General features: G+C 47.7%; 1 protein-coding gene across 1 annotated transcript in view; it reads right to left on the bottom strand.

Moving 5' to 3' along the window:
- FLT1 (fms related receptor tyrosine kinase 1) overlaps positions 1-23,652 on the bottom strand; it is a 207,910-nt gene that overhangs the window by 26,477 nt on the left and 157,781 nt on the right. The window contains exons 16-20 of the mRNA XM_069601656.1: positions 19,495-19,601; positions 14,054-14,186; positions 7,299-7,403; positions 3,519-3,632; positions 1,843-1,931 (exon numbers count right to left, since the gene is read on the bottom strand). Coding sequence (XP_069457757.1) covers positions 1,843-1,931; positions 3,519-3,632; positions 7,299-7,403; positions 14,054-14,186; positions 19,495-19,601 — 548 coding nt within the window. The remainder of the gene's footprint in view (positions 1-1,842; positions 1,932-3,518; positions 3,633-7,298; positions 7,404-14,053; positions 14,187-19,494; positions 19,602-23,652) is intronic.

The following is a 23,652-nucleotide window of genomic DNA, read 5'->3' as shown; positions in this document are numbered from 1 at the left end:
CAACATCAGGGTCTTTTCCAATGAGTCAGTTCTTCCCATCAGGTGGCCAAAGTACTGGAGCTTCAGTTTCAGCATCAGTCCTTCCAGTGACTATTCAGGGTTGATTTCCTATAGGATTAACTGGATCTCCTTGCAGTCCAAGGGATTCTCAAGAGTCTTCTCCAGCACCACAATTTGAAAGTATCAGTTCTTCAGTGCTCAGCCCTCTTTATGGTCCAACTCTCACATCTGTACATGACTACTGGAAAAACCATAGCTTTGACTAGATGGACCTTTGTCAGCAAAGTGATGTCTTTGCCTTTTAATATGCCATCTAGGTTTGGGCTTCCCTGGTGGCTCAGATAGTAAAGAATCTGCCTTGCCATCATCTTTTACGATACGAGTGACTAAGTGATTTGTGCATGTCTGGGTCTGTATGTAGAGAGGGGGAGGGAGATGGGGAGAGAGAAATTTATCAAGATGACTTAATATTTAGATAGATGGCTAGCAGATTTAATCTCTATCACTGCACACAGTGGGATCAAATAAGCTCTGTGCTCACCACAAAAAGAGTGTGATATATTAGCACAGAAAGAAAGAGGTTGTTTTTTTTTTTTTCGCTTCCTTGTTATCTAGCTCCTTTATTGGAGTGTCATTGCTTTACAATGTTGCATTAATTTCTGGAAAAAAAAAAAAGGAAAAAGCAGAGATTGTATTTTAAGCTTAGTCATTAATGGTGTTGACTGAGGAAAAGCACAACCTAAAAACTGTGAGTCAGGTTTATTCAGTGTCTTTCTGAGGACTGTGTTCTGGAAGCAGCCTTGCAGAGAGTTCTGAGGAGGTAGAGGAGGTCAGTTTACACATGATTCTGGTGAAGACAGTGCGTGCAACCCAGAGCATATGCAGGCGAAAGGCTGCTGCTAGTCCCAGGGAATAGATACCTTAGTTAATGGTTTCAGAGCTTTTCTGACTAGGAGAGAGAGCAAGATACAGGTCCCTAAAAAATTTCTCCTGTGAAAATCGGTGACTATCTGAAGGCCTGTTCTGCTAGTTTTCCCAGGGCACAGATTGCCTTATTTCTAATCTCCACCTGAACTCCTTTCAGAGTGTTTTAAAGGTCAGCAAAAGATCCTCTGGAGAAGGAAATGGCAACCCACTCCAGTTCTCTTGCCTGGAAAATTCCATGGACAGAGGAACCTGGTGGGCTACCATCCATGGAGATGCAAAGAATCGTACACGACTGAGCGACTGAGAACAAAGGTCAGCAGCTGAAGTGGCTCATGACTCGGTCCTTGTAGAGCCGGATGGATAGCTAGCAACATTTCTCTAGTTGGCAACGGGAAAGTGTATTTTCTTGTTTTATGCTATTATTTTTGTTGTTCAGTTGCTCTGGTCATGTCTAGCTCTTTGCAACCACATGGACTGCAGCACATCAGGCTTCCCTGTTCTTCACTGTCTCAAACTCATGTCCATCAAGTCAGAGATGCCATCCAAACATCTCATCCTCTGTCACCCCCTTCTCTTGCTTTCAGTCTTTCCCAGCATCAGGGTCTTTTCCAATAAGTCAGTTCTTCCCATCAGGTGGCCAAAGACTTGGAGCTTTAGCTTCAGCTTTAGTCCTTCCAATGAATACTCAGGGTTGATTTCCTTTAGGATTGACTAGTTTGATATCCTTGCAGTCTAAGGGACTCTCAAGAGTCTTCTCCAACACCGTAATTTGAAAGCATCAGTTCTTTGGTGCTCAGCCTTCTCTATGATCCAACTCTCACATCCGTACATGACTACTAGACGTGACTATGTTGCTATAGCCTGAATGGAAACTCAATTCTTTGTTGAAAAATCCCCAACCCAGAAGTTCCTTACCTTGTTGAGAAAGAATAAGGCCCGTTTGCTCTTGAGATAGTTGGAGAGATTTCCATATTTGCAGTATTCAACAATCACCATCAGGGGCCCTGCAACCAGAGCAACGCAAGCTCAGCCAGTCATCTGCCAGCTTCGGTAGGCCTGGAGGTCTCAAACCTACTTGTTTTAATATTAGCGGGAAACCCTGGGTTGGGAAGACCCCCTGGAGAAGGGAATGGCTACCCACTCTAGTACTCTTGCCTGGAGAATCCCATGGACAGAGGAGCCTGATGGGCTACAGTTCATAGGGTCGAAAATGAGTCAGACATGATTTGGTAACTAACATTTTCTGGGAGATGCAACTTAGGAGTGAGATTTCTTTTTCAATTGAACCTGAGACAGAGTTTAAAAATACAAAAGGAGTAGACATGAGGGAGGAGTATGGGGAGGAAGCAGAAAAAAAAGAGTAGTAGGAGAGAGAACTTTGAGGAGGGGGCGGGGCAAGGTCAGGGCTCTGCCTGTGACTGGCAGCCACCCTCCCTGCCCCCAGCCTCTGGACACTGTCACATCAGCCCCTTCTCCCAGGTCCTGTCTGGCCTGGCTTCCCTGCACCACAGCCCCCTGGGGGCGTCTGCATGGAGACTGCCTTGGGGCTTTCAAGCTCTAAAGTGGGGATCAGCCAATTCATAAAGGAAAAGAAGATAAATATTTGAGGCCACACAACCCTGGAGAAGGGAATGGCAACCCACTCCAGTATTCTTGCCTGGAAAATCCCATGGACAGAGGAGCCTGGCGAGCTACAGTCCATGGGGTCGCCAAGAGTCGGACACGACTGGAGTGACTAAGCAGCAGGCCACACTTCTATCAAGTCTGCCTCTGAAGCCTGAGAGCGCCTTGGATGACACCCTTGAGTGACTGTGTTTCAACTTTACGAACGCACAGATTTGAATTTCGTAATATTATCCCATGTCACAAAATATACTTCTTTTGCCCGGCCCCCCAACCCCATCCCCCAAATGCTCAGATGAAGCCCACAGGCTGACCGGCCGTGGTTTGCCAACTTCTGGCCAAAAGAAGCAAGAGGGTTGGGAAGGGAGGCAACCCCAGACCTGCACTGCGGGTCCCCGGGCGCCCTGTAGTCTTCCCCCAGGCCCTTCAGTCCTCCCCACCACTCATCCAACCCGGCTCAAGGCCTGAGGGAAGAACAGCATCAGGTTTTGGATCAAAGAAGACATGGCCCCAGAGGGGCCCCTGGCTGCGGGCCCTGCCCTGGGGGAGGTTGGAAAGGCCTGTGGGAGCCTTGGTCATGACACAGCCCAGTCCCTGCACTTGGCCCGGGTGGGTGAGGCCTGTCTGAAGGCCATGGCTGGCCCCTCCTTCCACTGGGATCCTGCCTGGAGCTATCCCTTCCCTTGGAGGAAGCTTCCGGAATGCCCACCTTCTGCGAGTTTACCTCAGCTCCCATCATGGGTATCCTTCTGGGTCTGAACCAGACGGGTCTCAAAGGGAGTCCTTCTGTTTGGAACCTTTAAGCTAAGCATCCAGGGAAGGCATTTCCAGGATGGGAGCCCCTTCCATCCTGGGACAGACTCCTCCGGACCATAGCAGGCCATCTTCCAGGGGGTGGAGGGAAGGGTGGGGGGACAGAGAAGCTGCCCTGGCATGTGAACCCGAAGAGCAGCCCCCTCACCACCTACCTCCTTGCTTGGTGCAGGCTCCTAGCAGGTTGACGACGTTCAGATGGTGGCCGATGTGGGTCAGGATCTTGAGCTCGGTCATCAGAGCCTTGTACTCGCTGGCCGTGGCCCCCTCTGTGTGAGGGGCAAGGGAGAGTCAGGGCGACGGGACAGTGGGGCTCTCTCCTCGAGGGTGGCCCTCGTCCCCTCGGAGGTGAGCAGCACTCAGCTCTCACTGCACCGACTTCCCCACGCTCTGCAGAAAGGCCAGTCTCCAGCCTGTGTTCACTCATCCACCCTCTTGAGCCAGCATCCTCTGGGCTACAGTGAGGCTGGAGTGGTGTGGGGTCAGTTGCTGGACGTCCCTCTGGATGGACCGGGTCCCTGAGGGTCAGGTGCTGACTCGGACCTGGGCACCTCGTGGGAGCGCCCTGCGGGAGCGCCCTCCCAAGGCTTACTTCTGTCAGAACCAGGCCCAGCTAGAAGCTTCCAGGCAGGGATGCGCCCACATCTCCTCTTTTTCTCACTTTCCCCACTTTGAGAATTACAAAGGAGAAGCACAGAGGGGCCTGCAAGGGCAGAGAGGCCCCTTCTGTAAACATCTCTGCTGTGTTGTTATGTTTTCCCTGTAACCTCTTCCTCCCTGGATTCCTCAAGGTTATCTCAAGTCAGGAGGGTCTGTAAGCATCTGACTTCAGCTTCATTCTCAGAGATAAACAACGTCAGTCTAAGAATTAGCAGAGTCTAAAGCCTAGATTAACTTTGTCCTGTCTGTCTGCTCTTATTGGTTAACTTATAAAGCATTAACAAATTTCAAATTATGTTTAGAAGTTTAAAATAAGTCATATTGGCTTGCTGTAAAATATTTCAACAATATGTTTATGGAGTAAAAAGTGAAAGTCATCCCAATCCAGTTACTTTTTTAAAAAAGAAAGAAATCCTGTTACCTTTTTAGAAGTAACTACTGTTAATCACTTGGAGTTTCAGACCGTTTTCTATGCATTTATAAATATATGTAGCCAATCAAAAGTCTTTTGTTTGTTTACATAAATGGGATCATATATAAAAATATAAAAGCAAATTTGATGTATATAATTTGCTTTCTCTCCTTTTAAATGTGATGGACTTTTCTCATCCTTTTAAATTGATTAATGGCATTCCTGACATTTAGATGGTCTACAGTTGTGGTTTGTTTTTGCCATTACAAATACTATTTAATAAACAGCCTGTGATCTTTGCGCCCGTGTGTGTTTCTGTAGGACAGTCCTAGAAGTGAGTGGAAGGCTGTGCGTTTCACATTGTGGTAGATATTGGAATGGAATTTCATAAGCACAAGTCATTTTTTAATAATAACCAAATAAACACTAGAAGCCTCCCAATGGAGTTGGGATTGGCTCAGAGTAGATGCTCAACAAATATTCGTTAGACAAATAAACAACATGATTACTCTTCTCATCTCAGACATGGGCTTAAGGCCCAGAAAGGTTAAAGGTTTTGCTCAAGGGCACTTTGAAAGAGCTTCTGAGTCATGGCCTTTGTTTGACCTTCTGCCTTTCCAGTGTCTCCTAGAAACAGATGGCCAACCAACTTAAACAAGAAAGCTTGAATGAAAATAGTGTTTTAGTGATGTTATATAGTGGGTGATTTGGCAATCTCTTGCAGTCAAGGCTGCTGGCTTAAAAAAATGATAAGCCTTTATTAAGATATTATACACACTATTTTTGTATTGCATAGAACAGATTCTCTGGGCCTTTAAAGAAAATCTCAAGTCAGAATTTCCCCCTCAAATTCATTCTTCCATGCCCTGATGCCCCTTTGGCACAGTGGGAAAACCAGGTTCTTTAGCTCAGATTTTTCCATTTACAGGCAGGGCCATGGCTTTTATCTTGGGCCTATAATAGACAAGCATGGGCAGCCGATTTGCTTCTAGCATCTTATTGCTCAGCTAGTTTTGTCTCCCTGTGTGTGGTCGTAAGCAGGAAGGCAAAACTAGCTGAGGGATAAGATGCTTTCAGATTTAGTGTCAACTTATCTCAAGGCTGGATACCAGCTTGCCTCCAGAACACAGACCAGAATCATTTTCAGGATTTTGGAGCAATGGATCATTTCTAGAGGGCAGCCCTTCTGTAGCACTGAGGTGTGTGTGTGTCAGGGGGATGAGCCTTACACCCGAACTCTTCCTGTTGCATGGCTGAGTTGTGTGGCCTTGCAGAGGCTACTTAACCTTTCTGGGTGTTGGTTCTTTATCTGCAAACTGAGATAATAAAATCTACCTCACAGAAGCTCTAGAGAGAAAAATAAGAAAAGTGACAATTTCATGCAATTCAAGCTACCGTATTAAAGTATATAGGGTTGGCTAGAAAGTTCATTTGGGTTTTTCCATAACCCAATACCTAGTCTGGTGCTTTTTCGCATAGAAGACGTGCTGATGCCTTTTCCCTTTAGACCCTGGGATTGGGGGTGTCCAGGGTGGGGTGCTGGAATGCAGGATGATCTCAGAAATGCCTATGATCATCTGGGTAGTTCCCCTTGAACAAATCCTCCTGTTTCATGGATGCAAAACTCCTTTTTCCTGGCTACCTTCAGGCTCTTTGTAGAGCTTTATCAGAGCCGTCACTCAACAGGCCTTTGAAGTGGAAAATACCACCACACGGGGCTTTTTGCAGTGCCGGTGTCAGCGCTGGATGAAGGTGAAGGCTTTGCCGTCCCCGCCCCCCCAGCGAGTGGGTCTCTCAGCTGGACTCTTTGCCAGCTACCTGCTTGGCTGAGCGCAGAGCTTCCTGTGCCTGAAAACCCCCTGGCAATGTGTCAGCAACGTTGGAAAGCTGAAAACTGCCCTGTGGGCTTTCAGTCCTGTTTCTTTCGGTTTGGGAACCTTAAAATGCATTGAAGTAACATGACAATTTCATCACAATGAAGAAGTGTTTTCTGCACTTTAAAGCAGAGGTCCCCAACCTTTTTGGCACCAGGGGCCAGTTTTGTGGAAGATAATTTTTCCGTGAACTGGGGGCAGGGGGAGGAGATGGTTTCAGGATGATTCATGTGCATCACATTTATTATGCACTTTATTTGTGTTATTACTACATCGCCTCCACCTCAGATCATCAGACGGTAGATTCTGGAGGTTGGGGACCCCTGCAGTGGGGAGCTGTGTGTCTTGGAGATGTTTGGTTTATGAGATTTTCAGCGGTTTTCATTTTCATTCTACCTTAGGGTGGTGGTCATAAATTGCTTTGTCATTTGACCCAGCTCCCAGTGCTTCAGAGTGATAGTATTGTCAACATAGAAAGATCATTTGTTTATTTGTTTTTAAATCTCTAAAGAGGAAATGTTTTATGGACAGGACTTGATCCTATAAAATAGCTTGACGTTCTGATCAACTCAATTGTTTTGGCTTCATCGTCTATATAGTGAGCTCAAGCCCCAGCTGAGCCTTTGAGATTTAGACATACAGCCAAGTTTCCATTGTAATGTCATAGGGGACCACTCCAAAAATTCATACCTGTGGTTACTGTGAGCTTAGGTCCCTGGTAGCCTACAAGAGTCTGAGACGGGGTAGGAGAAACATCTTTGACAGAAATCATTTTCCCATGGATACTGCTGGACTGTTTCGCTTACAAGGTTTATTTTGAGCTCTTGGTGGCCTCATGGAAAGCTCCAGAGGTCAAGGGTCTTGCAGCAGAAGAAAGTTATGTGGCCAGAGCAGACATGGCCTCTGTCTGCTGCTAGGCCACATTCCACTAGTACCAACACATAGGGAACGTAATGGGGAAGTTGAAAGCCCAATCAGAGCATCCATACCTTTCAGCATCTTTACAGCCACAGTCCGGCAGGTGGGTGATTTCTTGATGCCGAATGCTGATGCTTGCACCACTTTTCCGAAAGCCCCTCTTCCGAGTGACTTGCCTACAATGGAAAGAAGACGGTTTGTTTGCCAAGCCAGCAGTATCAGTTTAAGTCTTTCTCAGGAAGAAAGGGCCTTTTCCCTATGTGTATATGTGTGGCATGTAGCTTTGAAGGGAATCTCCAATGAACAGACCCCAAATGGGTTAGGGACACATTTATGTGGCATCTTCCTTCCAACTCTTTACTGCACTGCCATGTGGCCCTTGCCCTGTACAGCGAGGCTAGGACCTTCCAGGACATTTGGGGCAGCTGTAGGGCCTGTTTTCTTTTACAAAGTCCTTCTCCGGGGGGAGAGGCTACAGAATCTGCAGTTGGTTTTTTCCATCGTCTGATAACATCATTACCACAAAAATTCCCCTATGTTTAAACTAAACCCCTTTTCTTGCCACTTAAGCTTATTTCTTCTGACCCGTGTTCCAGCAAAGGGAACAAACTGACAAGGGTGGTTACTGCTATTGGCTATAATGATGCTTCAGAGCTACCAAAAAATCACTTAAGTAATTTCTCAGACTTCCTTGCCAGGCAGAATATCCTCTGTATTTTTAACGTGTCTTTACATGATGATTACAAATCTTTGTGGTTCAAACCATGCACCCCTCAACCCCGGGTAGCAATTTGTTTCAACCACAGAGAGGTGGTTGCCAAGTGCAGTAACAAAGTGTGAGGTTTCATTCATGGTTCCCCAGTGGTGTGCTATGTTCTAATGACTGCTAGCACATTTGTTTGTTTCCCTCACCCTTGAACGAGACCACTTGACTCAAAGGGGCAAGGACCATGCCCGAAACTTCCCAGAACCTGGTGCATGGGGCATCAGGGTCCCTGTGCATTAGTACAGAAGGGAGAGGTGCATTTGGGAGTTTGTGAAATGCTCAAACCAAGCCTCTTACAGTCCTAAGTTAACTGGAGGGGCCCGTGGGATGCACAGCGGAACAGTGCTCTGTGAGGAGGGCACCTCCCCGCTTTTTTGATCAGTGCTTCCTTCTGCATCTCCAGGACACAGGTAGCTGACTCCAACCTGTCCAGTAGGAAACCAATACCCCTCAATTGTGATATGGTAGGAGAAAGAGTTAGCCAAAGAAGTCACCTTTTGTTGGTTCTTTGGGGGCAGAGCTGTGGAGTAGGGGAAGCCAACAAAATGCTTCTGATGAAAATTAAATCCTGGTTCATTTCAGTTCACTTCAGTCACTCAGTCGTGTCCGACTCTTTGCTACCCCATGGACTGCAGCATGCCAGGCCTTCCTATCCATCATCAGCTCCTGGAGTTTACTCAAACTCATGTCCATCCAGTCAGTGATGCCATCCAACCATCTCATCCTCTGTCATCCTCTTCTCCTCCTGCCTTCAATCTTTCCCAGCATCAGGGGCTTTTCCAATGAGTCAGCTCTTCACATCAGGTGGCCAAAGTATTGGAGTTTCAGCTTCAACGTCAGTCCTTCCAATGAATATTCAGGACTGATTTTCTTTAGGATGGACTGGTTGGATCTCCTTGCCGTCCAAGGGACTCTCAAGAGTCTTCTCCAACACCACAGTTCAAAAGCATCAACTTTTCTGTGCTCAGCTTTTTTGTAGTCCAACTCTCATATCCATATATGACTACTGGAAAAACCACAGCCTTGACTAGATGGACCTTTGTTGGCAAAGTAATGTTTCTGGTAGTCAGTGTTAATTTAACACAGCACCTCTGGTCCTATTTCTTTCTCATGCTGTTCTGATAATGTGTTTTCAGTGAGCTAACTTTCCTCCCTCCCCCCCTTCCTTCCCAAAAGACACAGTTTGTTGTTTGTTTGTTAAGATTCCTGGAAAGTTTATAATGAAGCTCTCCTTGTCCTCATCCTGCTGCTGCTGCTGCTAAGTCGAATCAGTCGTGTCCAACTCTGTGCGACCCCATAGAGAGAAGCCGATCAGGCTCCCCTGTCCCTGGGATTCTCCAGGCAAGAACACTGGAGTGGGCTGCCATTTCCTTCTCCAATGCATGAAAGTGAAAAGTGAAAGTGAAGTCACACAGTTGTGTCCAACTCAGCGACCCCATGGACTGTAGCCTACGAGGCTCCTCCGTCCATGGGATTTCCCAGGCAAGAGTACTGGAGTGGGGTGCCATCGCCTTCTCCGTGTCCTCATCCTACCGGAACCTTTATACTTGCATGCAAAACTCCTCAGTAACAAAGTGTCCTCACCTGCCTCAACTTAGAGTCTTCCACTGCCCACCCCCCGGCATCCAGTAAGAACGTGGGAAGAGCTCGGTCACCAGTGTCATCAGAGGCGTCTCCCTGCCTGGGTCTCACGAGGACGCTGGTGAGATGACACGCCTCCCGGGTCAGAGGGGCACCTGTCGTGCTGACAGGGATCCTGCTCCCAAGGCACGCTCGTGGCCGGGATACAGCCTCTGCTTCCTTCTTCAGATCAAAGTGTCCAAGAAACAGTGAAATCAGGGCTTCTCTCTTACAAACAAGAGTGTCAAGCGGACCCTGAAATGGGATACAGGAAGCACGCTGGCAGATGCCTTCCCCAGATTTGTAAAAATTGGTGTTTTCTGATTAGAGGCTTAATCCTTGCTTTCATAGGGTAAAAGAACACCGTTTCTTCTGCATCACCTTCTATTGTCTCCTGCGAAAACTGTCCTGAGCCTGAGACAGGTAACGAGCATCTCTGTTTTGGGTATCTGTCCACAGACTCCTGCTTGTCTGGGGCAGGCAGCGTCCTTTTCATCCCCACACCTCCTGCCCCCACACATTCTCTTCTTTGTCAGCACAAAACACTTCCCATCTTCCAATGGGAAGGTGCCCTCTCAGACATGATCTTAACTTCTGTGAGTTGAGGACTTTGCCTTGACCAGTGAGAATGAGCCCATTCTCACTTGACTTCCTTCAGATTTTTCATTTATTCTCTTGGAAGCTGACTGTCACCTCGTAAAACAGCCTGAAGCTCTTACAAGCTCTTTAATCATCTGATACATCTTAGTCCTCTGGCGGACACACAAATCCAGTGTCACAGGAGCCCTGCCATGCTGGACTTGATCTTGCTTGGTCCTTCTTTTCCCTTAATCCTCCTTGGTGCTACCCGGATGCCACTAGCTAGCTTGGAAAAGTGCTGGGTCATTGTTAAGGAATGGAATACTACAGGGATCTCCTCTGAGAGGGACTGGTTAGGGTCCCTGCACAGGGAGGGTGGTTGGGGGAGATCAGGGCAGCCTGGAGCTGAGCCCTTCTTGGCATCCAGGATGGTCTTCCAGGAGGCAGAAGCAACCCAGGCTCAAGCCACTCACCAGATTTCAGACATCCTATGTGCTTTCCCATGGTAGGTAATTCTGACTTTATCTTCCAATGGGAAGATCCCCTGTTTGACATGATCTCAACTTTTGTGATAAATATATAGGAGTTGAATTTTCTCCCAGCTTTGGTGAGGAATCACTAATAAAACAAGTTTCTTTAGTTCTGGATTCCAGGAATTTCAATGGTAGCAATACTCTGGACCCAAGCCTCAGCCCTGTCTGTCTCTCAGATGCTATCAGTTCCAGCTTCTCTCACCAGTGCTGCGGGTTGTAACCCAGAGGGAAGACGCAGATGAAATCAGAAGCCATTTGGTCTGTGTGTTTCTCTATATCTGTAACCCATTATAACTCTCGCATCAAACCAACTTTTCCTCGTCATCCACCCAGACATCATTTTGGTTACTTTCACTTGTCAGACGTGACTTCAGATTGTTCTGTTATCTACTTGGCTTAAGAAACACATCTTGGGCCTCTCTGCTCCCATAGAAGTGGGATGAGGCTTCCTCTGGCCCTTGGAGCCATACTCAGCACTGAAAGGCCAAGCTGGTTTGTCTGACACACTTACTCTCACCCGTCAGAGACACTCGCATGCCTATCAGCTGAATCATTGCATCTGGTGACTCTGGGAGGGAAGAGAACTATAAGATCTCTAGCAAGGAGCATCTTCTGAAATGGGCTTATCTAAACCCACAGAGCCCCTGGGGGAATTCTGGTTCACAGTCTACCTCGATGGGCCATCAAGGATCATAGTGGTCCTAGGCCAAGGAATGAAGGAATGGGACAGAAAGCTCTCGCATCCTGTACAGAAGAAGCGTGCCTGCTTGTGACTAATACCTCTGGAAAGCAGTGTGGCCTGAGAATGGCTTACAGCTGTGGGAAAATTATCACATGTTCCTGCCAAGGTCGCTGGGGGCGGGGGGTCTGGGCCAGCTGCCATGTAATTTAGACTTACAGAAGGCACTCATCCGGTGTACCACCTGCCCCGAACTGCTCTGAATTTAGTTGACCCCCCACTGTCCCCATCAGCAGCCATTGCTGGCTTTCGCCTGTCTTTCCAGCATTTTTTTTACTGATTTTTTTTTTAACTGATTTCCAATTTTCTGCCCCAAGCCAAACAGCACACATTGTTGGGGCCAAGTCTTCTTTCTCATATAGGGAGAAATAAAGGTGGAATCAAGCCCAAGAGAATGACAAGAAAATCCCTCTGTCCCCTCCCCTCCCCCCCAATACAGTCTGCATGTGGGGGAGGGGCGGCTTGGCCACTGCATTTGTAACAAGTGCTCTGCACCGAGTAACAAGCGCCACCGGCTCCACGATCTCTCTCCCTAGTTCCAAATACTAATGATTCTTCAGAAGCCACTGTCTGAGTATCTGGACAGGAGTCTTGGAGGCTCCTGTTGTTCTGTAGCTCCTGGGCTGAAGAGTAATGTGCATTGTGACCTCTGAGCTGGAGGGACTTGGGGGCTGAGCTGGCGGGAAAGCACATTACTTGGTGTTGACAGCATCCCTGTTACCTAGCAAACAACAATCTTCCCTTTCTGTCAGTGGAGCATAAACATGAAAGAGAAGGCCTTTCTTCTCTGTGTTGGCCATTCCAGACACCCAGGGAAATTCAAAGTATGTAACTTATAGATTCGTGCAACGGGGCTTTTTGATCCGCAGTTGTGGCAAGCACCAGCTCTTTCACCAAATACTCGCTTTCCCCGCACCTCCCCATTCTGAACTGTGTTCCAGGTCACCATTTTCTAAATTTTTTTAAAATTTTATTTATTTTAAATTGGAGACTAATCGCTTTACAATTTTGTGTTGGTTTCTGCCATACATTGACATGAAGCAGCCATAGGTGTGCCCGTGTCCCTTCCTTCTTGACCCTCCCTCCGAGCCCCTACCCCATCCCGCTCCTCTAGGTTGGCACAGAGCACCAGGCTGAGCTCCCGGTGTCCTACGGTAAATTCCCACTAGTTGCCTATTTTATACATGGTCATATGCGGGTTTCCAGCTACTCTCAATCTGTCCCCCCCTTTCCTTTCCCTGCTGTGTCCACAAGTCTGTCTCTATGTCTGCAACTCCACTGCGGCCCTGTGAATAGGTTCATCAGTACCATCTTTCTAGATTCCATGAAGTGAAGTTGTGAAGTTGCTTAGTTGTGTCCGACTCTTTGCAACCCCATGGACTGTAGCCTACCAGACTTCTCAGCCCATGGGATTTTCCAGGCAAGAGTACTGGAGTGGGTTGCCATTCCATTCTCCAGGGGATCTTCCTGACCCAGGAATTGAACCCACATCTCCTGCATTGTAGGCAGACGCTTTACCCTCTGAGCCACCAGGGAATATATGTGTTAATACATGATATTTGGGTTTCCCTGACTCAGATGGTAAAGAATCTGCCCTCAAGGCAAGAGACACGAGTTCGATCCCTGGATTGGGAAGATCCCCTGGAGAAGGGAATGGCTATCCACTCCAGTATTCTTGCCTGGGAAATCCCATGGACAGAGGAGCCTGGAAGACTAAAGCCCATGGGATTGGGGCTTCCCAGGTAGTGCTAGGGGTAAGGAACCCATCTGCCAGTATAGGAGATATAAAGACGTGGTTTCATTCCCGGGTGAGGAAGATCCCTTGGAGGAGGGCGTGGCAGCTCACTCCAAAAGTCTTGCCTGGAGAATCTCATGGACAGAGGAGCCTGGAGGGCTACAGTCCACAGGGTTGCAAAGAGTTGGACAAAACTGAAGTGACTTAGCATATATGATACTTATTTTTCTCTTTTTGACTTACTTCACTCTGTGTAACAGGCTCTTGGTTCATCCACTTCACTAGAACTGACTCATTCATTCCTTTTAATGGCTCAGTAACATTCCATTATATGTATGTACCACAACTTCTTAATCCATCCATCTGTCCATGGACCTCAAGGTTGCTTCCATGTCTTGGCTATTGTAAACAGTACTGTGATGAACATTGGGGCACATGTTCACCACTTTCTCATCCTACAGAAGTTTTGTTATTTAACAGTGCCTATGAGACGCTGCTGAAACTAATCGCTCCCTTCCCCTTCACTATATCTGCTCTCATGTCCGTGTCCTTCTCCCTTCGAGGGGATGGACTCAAGCACCTTTGCATCCCTACCACTGAGATGGGTGTCAGCTGCTCGGTGAAGATGCCTGATGACTGTTGAAAGAAGGGACGGGTGCTGCCTTGTCCCCTTGACCTGCTGTCTCACCAGTCCAGAGAATTCTTTATCTCTGTGTCTGTCTCCCTTGCTGGTTTTTGAGCAACTAGAGAATAGAATCCCGCATCTAGTTACTTCTGCTTTGCTCAGAGCACTGTGTTTTGTGGGCAGTGGGTGCTTGGTGCAGGTTTAGGAATCCAGGGAACAAATACATTACCCAGTTTAAGTCTCTCCCGGGCAAACTCCCACTTGCTGGCATCGTAAGGGAGCCGATCACACTGCTCATCCAGGGGAACTTCATCTGGGTCCATGATAATCGACAGATAGTCAGCTTTAATCTCAGAAGATGACTAAGGAATAAAGAGATCTCAGAGTCACCAACCAGGGAACAATTTAAACCCAGATATGTAATGTAAAACAATACTTGGCATCATCAGGTCCTACTTTGGTTCATTGGGCTGAAACCACACGGTCGGGAGCAGCACGTGCCCTCTGCATGCACATAGACACATCACACGCGAGCATGCAATTTCCATCAAGCCACTCCTTACTCTTTTCACGATGCGTTTCTCTGGTACCCCCTCCACTGTCCTGTCTCGGACCAAATGCGCTCAGATTCTGCAGTGACCTTAATGCTTTTTCTTAAACAGTGATCAGAAACTCCCTGGTGGCTCAGTGGTAGAGAATCCGGCTGGCAATGCAGGAGATGTGGGTTGATCCCTAGGTGGGGAAGATCCCCTGGAGAAGGGAAGGGCGGCCCACTCCAGTATCCTCGCCTGGGAAATTCCATGAGCAGAGGAGCCTGGTGGGCTACAGTCCATGGGGTCACAAAGAGTCGGACAGGACTTAGCAACTAAACCACCACCAAGCAGTGACCACATAATTCTTCTCTGAAAAAATTCAAAGTATTTAAATAAAATCATTCCAAACAATGACTATAAATAACTTTCCATGGTCATTCTCCAGGAATACGCGTGGCAGATGGGTCAGCAGTGGGTTGTGGCTTTTCTGGATTTGTAAGAAAGGCTAAAGTGGCCAAGTAAACCCAGGGTCCCTGGGACAGTGGAGAAGCGTGTTTCATATGAGGTGGTTAAAGACACCCAGAAGGCCCCTTGGTTGCCACAGCAACCTGAAAAGGCTAGCGTGAGATTAGAATAAGATTCACCTGGAGGAGTTACAGAAAAAGGGTACTGAGCTCAGAACTTAAACACCAGTCAGCCCTTCTGAAAGAATAATATAAAGGAATCCACCAGCAAGTAGGCTCCACAAGTTTCCTGGTGACCAAAATTTTGTGAGTCCCTATTCAGATGGACTGGATTCATCTGAACTGTTTGAGTATTTACATTAAAATTCATGTAAAATGCAAGGTTATTCAGCACATTGCAAGTTTATATATTTAGCATGCATAGCTGTGACTCACAGGCAGGAAAAAGATGAAAAGAAAAAGGAAAAATGTACAAAAGGAAAATAGATTTGTCTTCAGTGAGAAATTGAAGTTAAGAGATAGTAAATATTTGCTATAAACAAAATTTTAAAAAAATAGAAGTTGATTATTTCAAAGGCAAAGGGATGAGACTTATACACAGCTATATTCCAAGTTCTTTTGGCCACTGGTATAATAAGATGTCGAATAAATAAGGTGGTACCTACCTTCTAGTGCTTGTTTTATCTTGGTGATGCAAATGAAGCCCAGAACATACCCTTTATTTCAGATCATATGTAGCTGGATTTACATTGAGTGTGTTAGGTTCACATTCATGGGTCATATACCCTGTTTATATTGATTGGTTGTAGAATTGACTGCATTTCCATAGGCAGGACAGAAAAGAAGTACACTTGCCCGTAGAGGCTGGGTTTTGATAACTCTTGTCTAGAAGTTACTTACACTTCATTTAAATGAGTTTAGGGCCCTTCCTTTCTGTGCATTTCCCTAAACAGGATCAGAGTTGAGCAGAGAAGGCAAACCTCCCTATCCATTCGACTTCACACCCGCCCACATTCTTTGGCCCTGACTCACCCCGTCCTGGACTGTCACAGCTCACCTCATCCATCACTTGCAATCTGCCTCTTTCTCACAAAAATTATCACTGAAATGTGTGACAGATAGCTCAGGGCAGGAAGATTGCCGGGGCTCCACAAAGAGTGGAAAATGGGGACAGATAGGGAGCATGTTTGTCATGAGCTGCGTTTGCCAGCATGGTAGATGGGGTGGGGGGGGCGCCCACTTAAAGACACTAGTGCGAGGCTGCAGGGCTGGACGGGAGTGTTCTTTCCCACCCAGGGTCCTGGGTGCTCATGAGTGGCATGGATGGAGGAGCTTTGATGACTCCAGTTCTTAGCGTGCACAATAGCCAAGGCCATGAGACACTGTCTCCAGTCTCCCAAGAGCAGAGGAAGAGCTGTGGCCCAGCCAGGGACAGCTTGGGTCCTGTGGGAGCTGAGCGACATGGGCAGGGGTGGTGACCGAGCCAGGGGAGCAGCCCACGGAAGACAGTCTGCCCACATGGCACCTGAGGAATCCTATGGTTTGTCTTAAGGCAGATGAGAGGAGATACCCAACAGACCTTCAGGAAGGGCTTTGAGAGGAGCCTGCTGGGAGAATCTTGGTTGGCCAATGCTTATTCTTTCAACTGACAAACACAGAGCACCCACTGGGTGCTAGGCATGGGAATTGCTTGGTTAGGCACTTCAGAGCCCAGATGTGGAGGCCTGGGTTTGAAACAGAACCTACATATTACCTTGGGCAAGTTACTTAACTTTATTAAGCCTAGTTTCCTTATCAGTAAGACAGTGTCAGTAGTGGTACTTATCTCATAGAGTTGCTGTGAATATCATGCAAAATAGTCTATGAAAAGCTATTCGAAGGGCCTGCTGTATAGTAAGCATGAATAAATATTAGCTTTGGTTGGCCTGTGCAGGGTGAGGATGAAAAGAGAAAATACAGTCCTTATCAGTGAGGAATTTACACAGCGGTTAGAGAAATCAGCTGGAGATATGTTTTTGATGCCTTATTCTTCTTTGCCTTCCCAAACCAATTACTTCTCAAATCCTATAGGCATTCTGTCACTGAGTTGGTCCTTTCTTGCCTTCATCCTTTCTTGTTGACATTCAAGCTTTCTGACTTTTTAGACATACAGGGGACCTCTTCGATTGAGTCCCAGAGTGCCTTTTCAGTGTTATTTCCACTAAGCTCCCATATGCAAAGTACCCAGACGTTGTCCCGAACCTGGGGAGTGGGCCAGAGTGAGGGTGGGCTGTTTTTCTACTGCTTTCCTTCCAGCACCAACCTTCAAAGTCTGTCTCAAAACGGAGCTCTCTCTGAAGTTTCTCTGCCCTCTCTTCCTTTGAACTCTGTAGTCTTTGTACCGCCCTTGCAGATCTGGCAGGTTCAGCTTTTGTTAGATGTGTTTTCCTATACGATGTACCTCCCCTTTCCAAATCCCGTTGTTTACCTTTTGCTTCCTTCGAAAGCAGTGGCTTTCCTTGTCGTGTCTTAAAGCCAGTCGCGCCACGCAGCAGAAGCCACAGGTTATTTATTTACCATGCAGGAGGGCTGCCAGTCGACATACCAACCCTGGAAGTATAACCTTCCTGGTTTCGAACAGCGAGTCTAATGTCACACAACCTGAGTTCAAAACTCAGCTGCGACTCTAACTAGCTGAGTGACTCTAGGCAGGTTATTTTACCTCTTTGAGCCTCAGTTCCCCTCTCCTTAAAATGGGAATAATAATATATTTATATCGTTGTGTTTTTGAAAGGACTGAGATATGACATAAAGAGCTCCCCAAATGTGCCACAAACACTCAGCACATAAAATGGTGAAAGTGATTTAAAGTGATTTTAAAAAAAATAATCAAAGCATAAGAGATGAGCTTGTTATGTTATGTAATGATTTTCTAATTCAGAACTCCTTAAAGATAACTGTTTCTTTGATATATTTTTCTTCTATATATTATATTTTAATGTAATATCTTTTAACAGCAACCAAAACTAGTCTTTATAAATTAAAAAATTTAAATGAAAATAATATAATCATTCTTAAAAAAATAAGACTTGCATGTTAATAAGGACTAATACAGCTCTAGAAATTGAGGCGGTCTCTCCTTGGTACTTTACAAGTCCTGTTGATTTTATCCCCTAAATATCTCTTCAAGTCTAATCCTTTGGACTAAGCGACCGTCATTTCTGACTTGGACTGCGTTCTTCCATTCACTGGGTTCTTCTCTATTCACTCTTGTCCACTCTGGTTCTTCCTCCTCATACAGCCTGAAATCGTCTTTCCAGACACAGGCCTCTCACATTTAAAATCACCTACCTCTGCTTAACCGCCCCTCCCACCCCCCGCCAAGGCTTCCTCTTCTAAAACACGGAGGAAGTCGCTTCCCACGGCCTACAGGGCCTGCCTGGACAGCCTCTCCGCTCCTGCCTCCCCTCGTCCGCCGCCCCCACCTCTGCCCGATCAGTCTGACCGCCTCACTGCGTCTCCTCTGCCTGCAGACTTCCCCTCCCTTACCTGCTATGTGGTCGGCTGACTCCGGTCACCCCTTGACCTCTGCCTGTGCTACAGTCAGCCTCTCCCCAGACTGCACACAGCAGCCTCTCCTCTGCTCTGTCACCAGAGAGCCCTACACAGGGCCTGGCCTCCGCCCTGAACGGGCGCCTGGGAGTATTTAAGGCATGAATGAACGAAGGAGTGTTGGCTCGTCGCCCCCTCCTCCCAACCCAGTAAGCTCCGGAGAAGCACCGGTTGTGCTACCAGGCCTAATGATAGGAATCTGATGTCTTGAATTCCAACCTGAGCCTCACAGGCTGAAGAACTTAATTTTATCATGGGGCTCAGAGGATGGAACAGCAGACAGATAAGACAGAAGTGGGCCTTTATTTTGCCTTTTCCTTTTTGTCTTTTAGCAGAGAGTGAGATTAAGGAAATGAATATTTCTCGGATCTTAAAGACTTCCTTTTACACTGAAGGTGTTCCTTCTGTGTGTGGGACATAGTCATCTGTTCATTGTTCTAGCTTTGTTTTTTGAACACTCCACGTTAGGGTGAGATGTTTGTTTTTTGGATTTTCTTTTTTTTGGCCGTCAGGCATGTGGGATCTTCGTTCCTTGGCCAGGGATTGAACCCTTGCCCCCTGCAGTGGAAGCGCGGAGTCTTAACTGCCAGACAAACAGGGAAGGAAGTCCTGAGAGATGGTTTAATGATTCATCTACCATGCTCACCTGTTCAGGGCCTGCTCTGGACATCAGGCATCTAGGGGAACAGGCATTTTTTGGGGAAACCTAGCATGATGTCCGGAGAAGGCAATGGCACCCCATTCCAGTACTCTTGCCTGGAAAATCCCATGGATGGAGGAGTTTGGTGGGCTGCCATCCATGGGGTCGCACAGAGTCAGATGCGACTGAGCGACCTCACTTTCTCTTTTCACTTTCATGCATTGGAGAAGGAAATGGCAGCCCACTCCAGTGTTCTTGCCTGGAGGATCCCAGGGATGGGGGAGCCTGGTGGGCTGCTGTCTATGGGGTTGCACAGAGTTGAACACGACTGAAGCGACTCAGCAGCCGCAGCAGCACGATGTCACTACGCCAGCAGTGCCACTGGGCATTGTGGCAGATTTTTGCCAAAAGGAGCATAGAATTTCATCTGAAATATTCTTACCCTTTTCAGTTTTCGGATAAAAAGCGTTAACAGGAGCCAGAAGAGGGTTGCAGCCACACAGGTGCACGTCAGAGTGATGAGCTCCAGGTTAGACTTGTCTGAGGTCCCTGGAGAGATAAAAACACCAAGAGGGCGCTAAACAGCAGCTCACAACCCCTGGGTCTGTGATTTGACAGAAAGAGGTCAGTGGCCCCCAAGTGCTTCATCAGGGCAAACACAATCAGCTCCCAGCACAGAGCCTCTCACCTTCTGGGTCAGGCAGGGTTCATGCTATTATCGTCATAAACTCACATGGAAATGAAAAGACTTTCCAGAAATGTTGCTGTGGAGTTTGCCAACAACTCCAGAAATAGTGAGTTAAAAGTCAGAGGAGAAATTAAAAATGGGGGAAAAAAAATTAAGGCAGGAACAAGACCTCATTAAAGTGCTAAATCTGGACGATGTGATATCTCCCTAATGGGTTTGAGAGGAAATTCTAAAGAAAAAGAAAAAAAAAAAAGGACATAAAAAGTCTCCCTGGGGAATCACAAACGTCTTCAAAGTAGACTTTAAAAATAAAAATAAAGCTCCAGGACTGTCACAATCACCCGCTTGCTCCTCTTGGAACAGACAGGCCAACCCTCCGGGTCTGACCACTCATGTCTGGGGCGCTCACGTCCGAGGCTCCTCCTCAGGCGGAGCTGAGCCAAGGGACCTGCTGGAGCTGATTCTTCCCCATTACCTTGTTCCTCAGAATCAGAGATGAAAGCCGAGCACTGTTTCTCCACGACCAGAAAGAAAAGACCCAAGGTATCCAAGAGAAGCTTCCAGAGAGGATCTTCCTTGGGATTTAAAGGAATGCCCCGGTGAGCCAGGACCGAGGTTCCCTGCTTCTCGATGCCAGGGGAGTGTCCTGGGAGCTCTAAAGGGATGCCCTTGTCCTTAACCTTCATTGATGGTCTTGCGACCCCATGGACTGTAGCCCACCAGGCTTCTCGATCCATGGGATTTTCCAGGCAAGAATACTGGAGTGGGTTTCCATTTCCTTCTCCAGGGGATCTTCCCATCCCAGGAATTGAACCTGGGTCTCCTGTGTTGCAGGTGGATTCGTTAATGACTGAGCTAGGAGGGAAGCCCATTAAAGGGAGACAGAGACTCAGTATCAAGTGAGGCCAAGATCAAGTGAAACTTGCTCCCTTTAGAAATGGAGAGGGAATTTCCTGGCAGGCAGTGGTTCGATCCCTGGCTGGGGAACTAAAGTCCTACATGCTGTGTTCCATGGCACCTCCTGCCCTGCACTGCACACCCCCCCCCAGCCCCCAAGAAATGGTGATGTAGATGATGGTATTTTTTTATTGAGCACTTACTATGCGTCAAGTCCTCACACCTGTCTATGAAGCATGGGAGCAAGAATATCCCCATTTCATGCATAAGGGCTTCATCTTGGCGGGGAGGCTCTTGGTTTAACTTATTTGACTGTGCCGGGTTTTAGTTGCAGCATCCGGGACCTTTGATCTTTCTTGAGGTTTGTGGGATCTTGTTCCCTGACCAGGGATCAAACTGGGGGCCCCTGCATTTTTTGAGCACAGAGTCTGAGCCACTGGACCACCAGGGAAGTCCCTGGGCTCTTTATCTCAGTGAAGATGTATTGAATCCGACTCCAGGCAAGGAGACAGGTGGGTAACTCAGGGAAAGCTGTCGCTACCAGGAGCTCACTTACAACCCAACCAGGAGGCTTAAGGCAAATGGAAAGAAATGAGGTACAGAGAGTTTAGAGGCTGAGGGAGGGGTGACACTTGACATGGATCTTGACCTGCAGGGGTGAAGGCAGGGGAAGGCACTGTAGGCAGGGGAAGGTGTGTGTGATGACCCAGAACTGGGACATGGAGGTGGGGCAAGAGCAGGACAAGAATTCTGAGCATCCCTGTGCTCTCAACTCAGGGCCTCGGGCAGCTGGAGCCAGTGCAGCTTCTCTGCCCGGAACAGGAGCAAGTACACAAGCTAAAAATGGGAGCCTCTTTCCTCTTCTCCATTCAGTCACCACGTACAAACAGTCCCTGTGGGCCACAGTCCCCGCCATGGTGTGTCTTCTCATCCGGAGGGGACTCTGGCATTTCCTCTTTTCAGCCCACCCCCAGTTCCTGTTCATTCTCCTTCCATGGCTCATGAAATCCTCTCCTCCTGTCCTACCGCAGGATCACCACCTAAGTCAAGGCCCCTGCAGTCCCCTTGAATGACCGCAGCAGCTTCCTAGCCAGCCTGGAGCCCCTAGTCTCTCCTCTGCTCGAGCCCACACGATCTTGCCAAATCAGAGATTCTATCCTGTTGTTCAGTTACTCAGTCATGTCTGACTCTTTGCAACCCTATGGACTGCAGCACGCCAGGCTTCCCTGTCCTTCATCATCTCCCAGAGTTTGCTCAAAATCATGTCCATTGAGTTGGTGATATCACCCAACCATCTCATCCTCAGCTGCCCCCTTCTCCTCCTGCCCTCAGTCTTTCCCAGCATCAAGGTTTTTTCCAGTGAGTCACTTCTTCGCATCAGGTGGCCAAAATATTAGAGCTTTAGCATCAGTCCTTCTAATGAATATTCAGGACTGATTTCCTTTAGCATTGACTGGCTTGGACTCCTTGCTGTCTAAGGGACTCTCAAGAGTCTTCTCCAACGCCACATTTTGAAAATATCAATTCTTGAGTGCTCAGCCTTCTTTATGGTCCAACTCTTAACATCTGTACATGACTACTGGAAAAACCACAGCTTTGACTGTATGGTCCTTTGTCAACAAAGTGATGGAGCTCCTTAAATTTCATCATTGCTGCCTACCCCCAGCACTGTCAGGAGAGAAACCCAAGCTCTTACATCCTGTCTGCCCAACCTCACCTGTTCCTTCAGCCTCATCCCCTGCTGCCCAAGCATCCCCCTACATGCTCTTCATCCAAATACTTGTAGTTTCATAAATAGACCAGCCCTCCCAATGCTGCGCTTCTGCCCTCACTGTTTGTCTACCAGGTAATCAACTTCCCAGGGGTGAGGTCACACCTTACTCACCAATTGAGTGGATTAAGTCATACTTTGATTTGCCTCTAGAGAGTTTCATGAAACTTTCAAAGGGTTCAGGCCAAATTCCCATTCTTGTATATTCACCCAATAAGCATATAGAACATCACCCAAGTGCCAGGCTCTGCTCTGGGGGGCTGGAATGTGGTGATAAATGAAGGGACACAGAAAGGAGCTCATGGTCTGGTGTTCAGGTATGAACGGACAGGTGTGTTCAGAGCTCTGAGTGAAGCAGCAGCAGGTGGTTCTCTGGTTCACAGTGATGCCTCTGGTGCAGAGGGTAGTGCCTGGCATGCGGCAGGCAGGCATCCTGAAAGTGCTGGTTAAACGAATGAGTGGACTTGGCTTCATTTGCTGCTCTGGCGGCTTCTTCCCTGAATCTCATGAGATCGACTGAGAAATTTCCAGGCATGACTGCCCTCTTCTCTCAGTATGGGTCCTCTTGATGGGAAGACAATAAGTACCAGTTAGTGAGTTTGGGTTTCCTTGGGTTTCCCAGGTGGCACTAATGGTAAAGAATCCACCTGCAGTGCCAGAGATGCAGAGACGCAGGTTCAATCCCCGGGTCGGGAAGATCTCCTAGCGAAGGGAATGGCAACCCACTCCAGTATTCTTGCCTGGAGAATCCCATGGACAGAGGAGTCTGGTGGGCTGCAGTCCAGCGGGTCACAGAGAGTTGGACACAACTGAACAACTGAGCATGTATGAGCCCCTGAGGTGAGAGATTTAATGTTTCCTCTCAGTATTCGCGCGCGCGCGCACACACACACACACACACGTGTCTTTGCTTATGCTGCAGATATGTTTTATGAAACCAAAAACCAGACTGGGACCTGCTGGGGACACAGTGGCCTTTGGCTGCTGGAGGAGCCGAGAACATCTGGGACTGAGCACAGTCTGCGTGAAGTCTCTGCAAGGATTGACCCCGAGAGACCCCGCCCACGGTGGGAACTTTCCCACTGCATTCCCAGGGGCAGGAAGTTGACCCCCAAAGTAATCCCACAGTCCTTACTCAGGCAGATTCCTTGCAGTGGGACTGAATGTGTCCGGGTGCACTTAGGCATTTAAGGAATCAGCTCATTAAAAACATCTTCGATGAACACTGGTTAGAAGGGAAAGAT

This window comes from Ovis canadensis, chromosome 10 (genome assembly GCF_042477335.2).
Source record: "Ovis canadensis isolate MfBH-ARS-UI-01 breed Bighorn chromosome 10, ARS-UI_OviCan_v2, whole genome shotgun sequence".
Classification (NCBI taxonomy): Eukaryota; Metazoa; Chordata; class Mammalia; order Artiodactyla; family Bovidae; genus Ovis; species Ovis canadensis.
The sequence above is the reverse complement of the archived record's forward strand: the minus strand, read 5'-3'. Positions and strand labels throughout refer to the sequence as shown.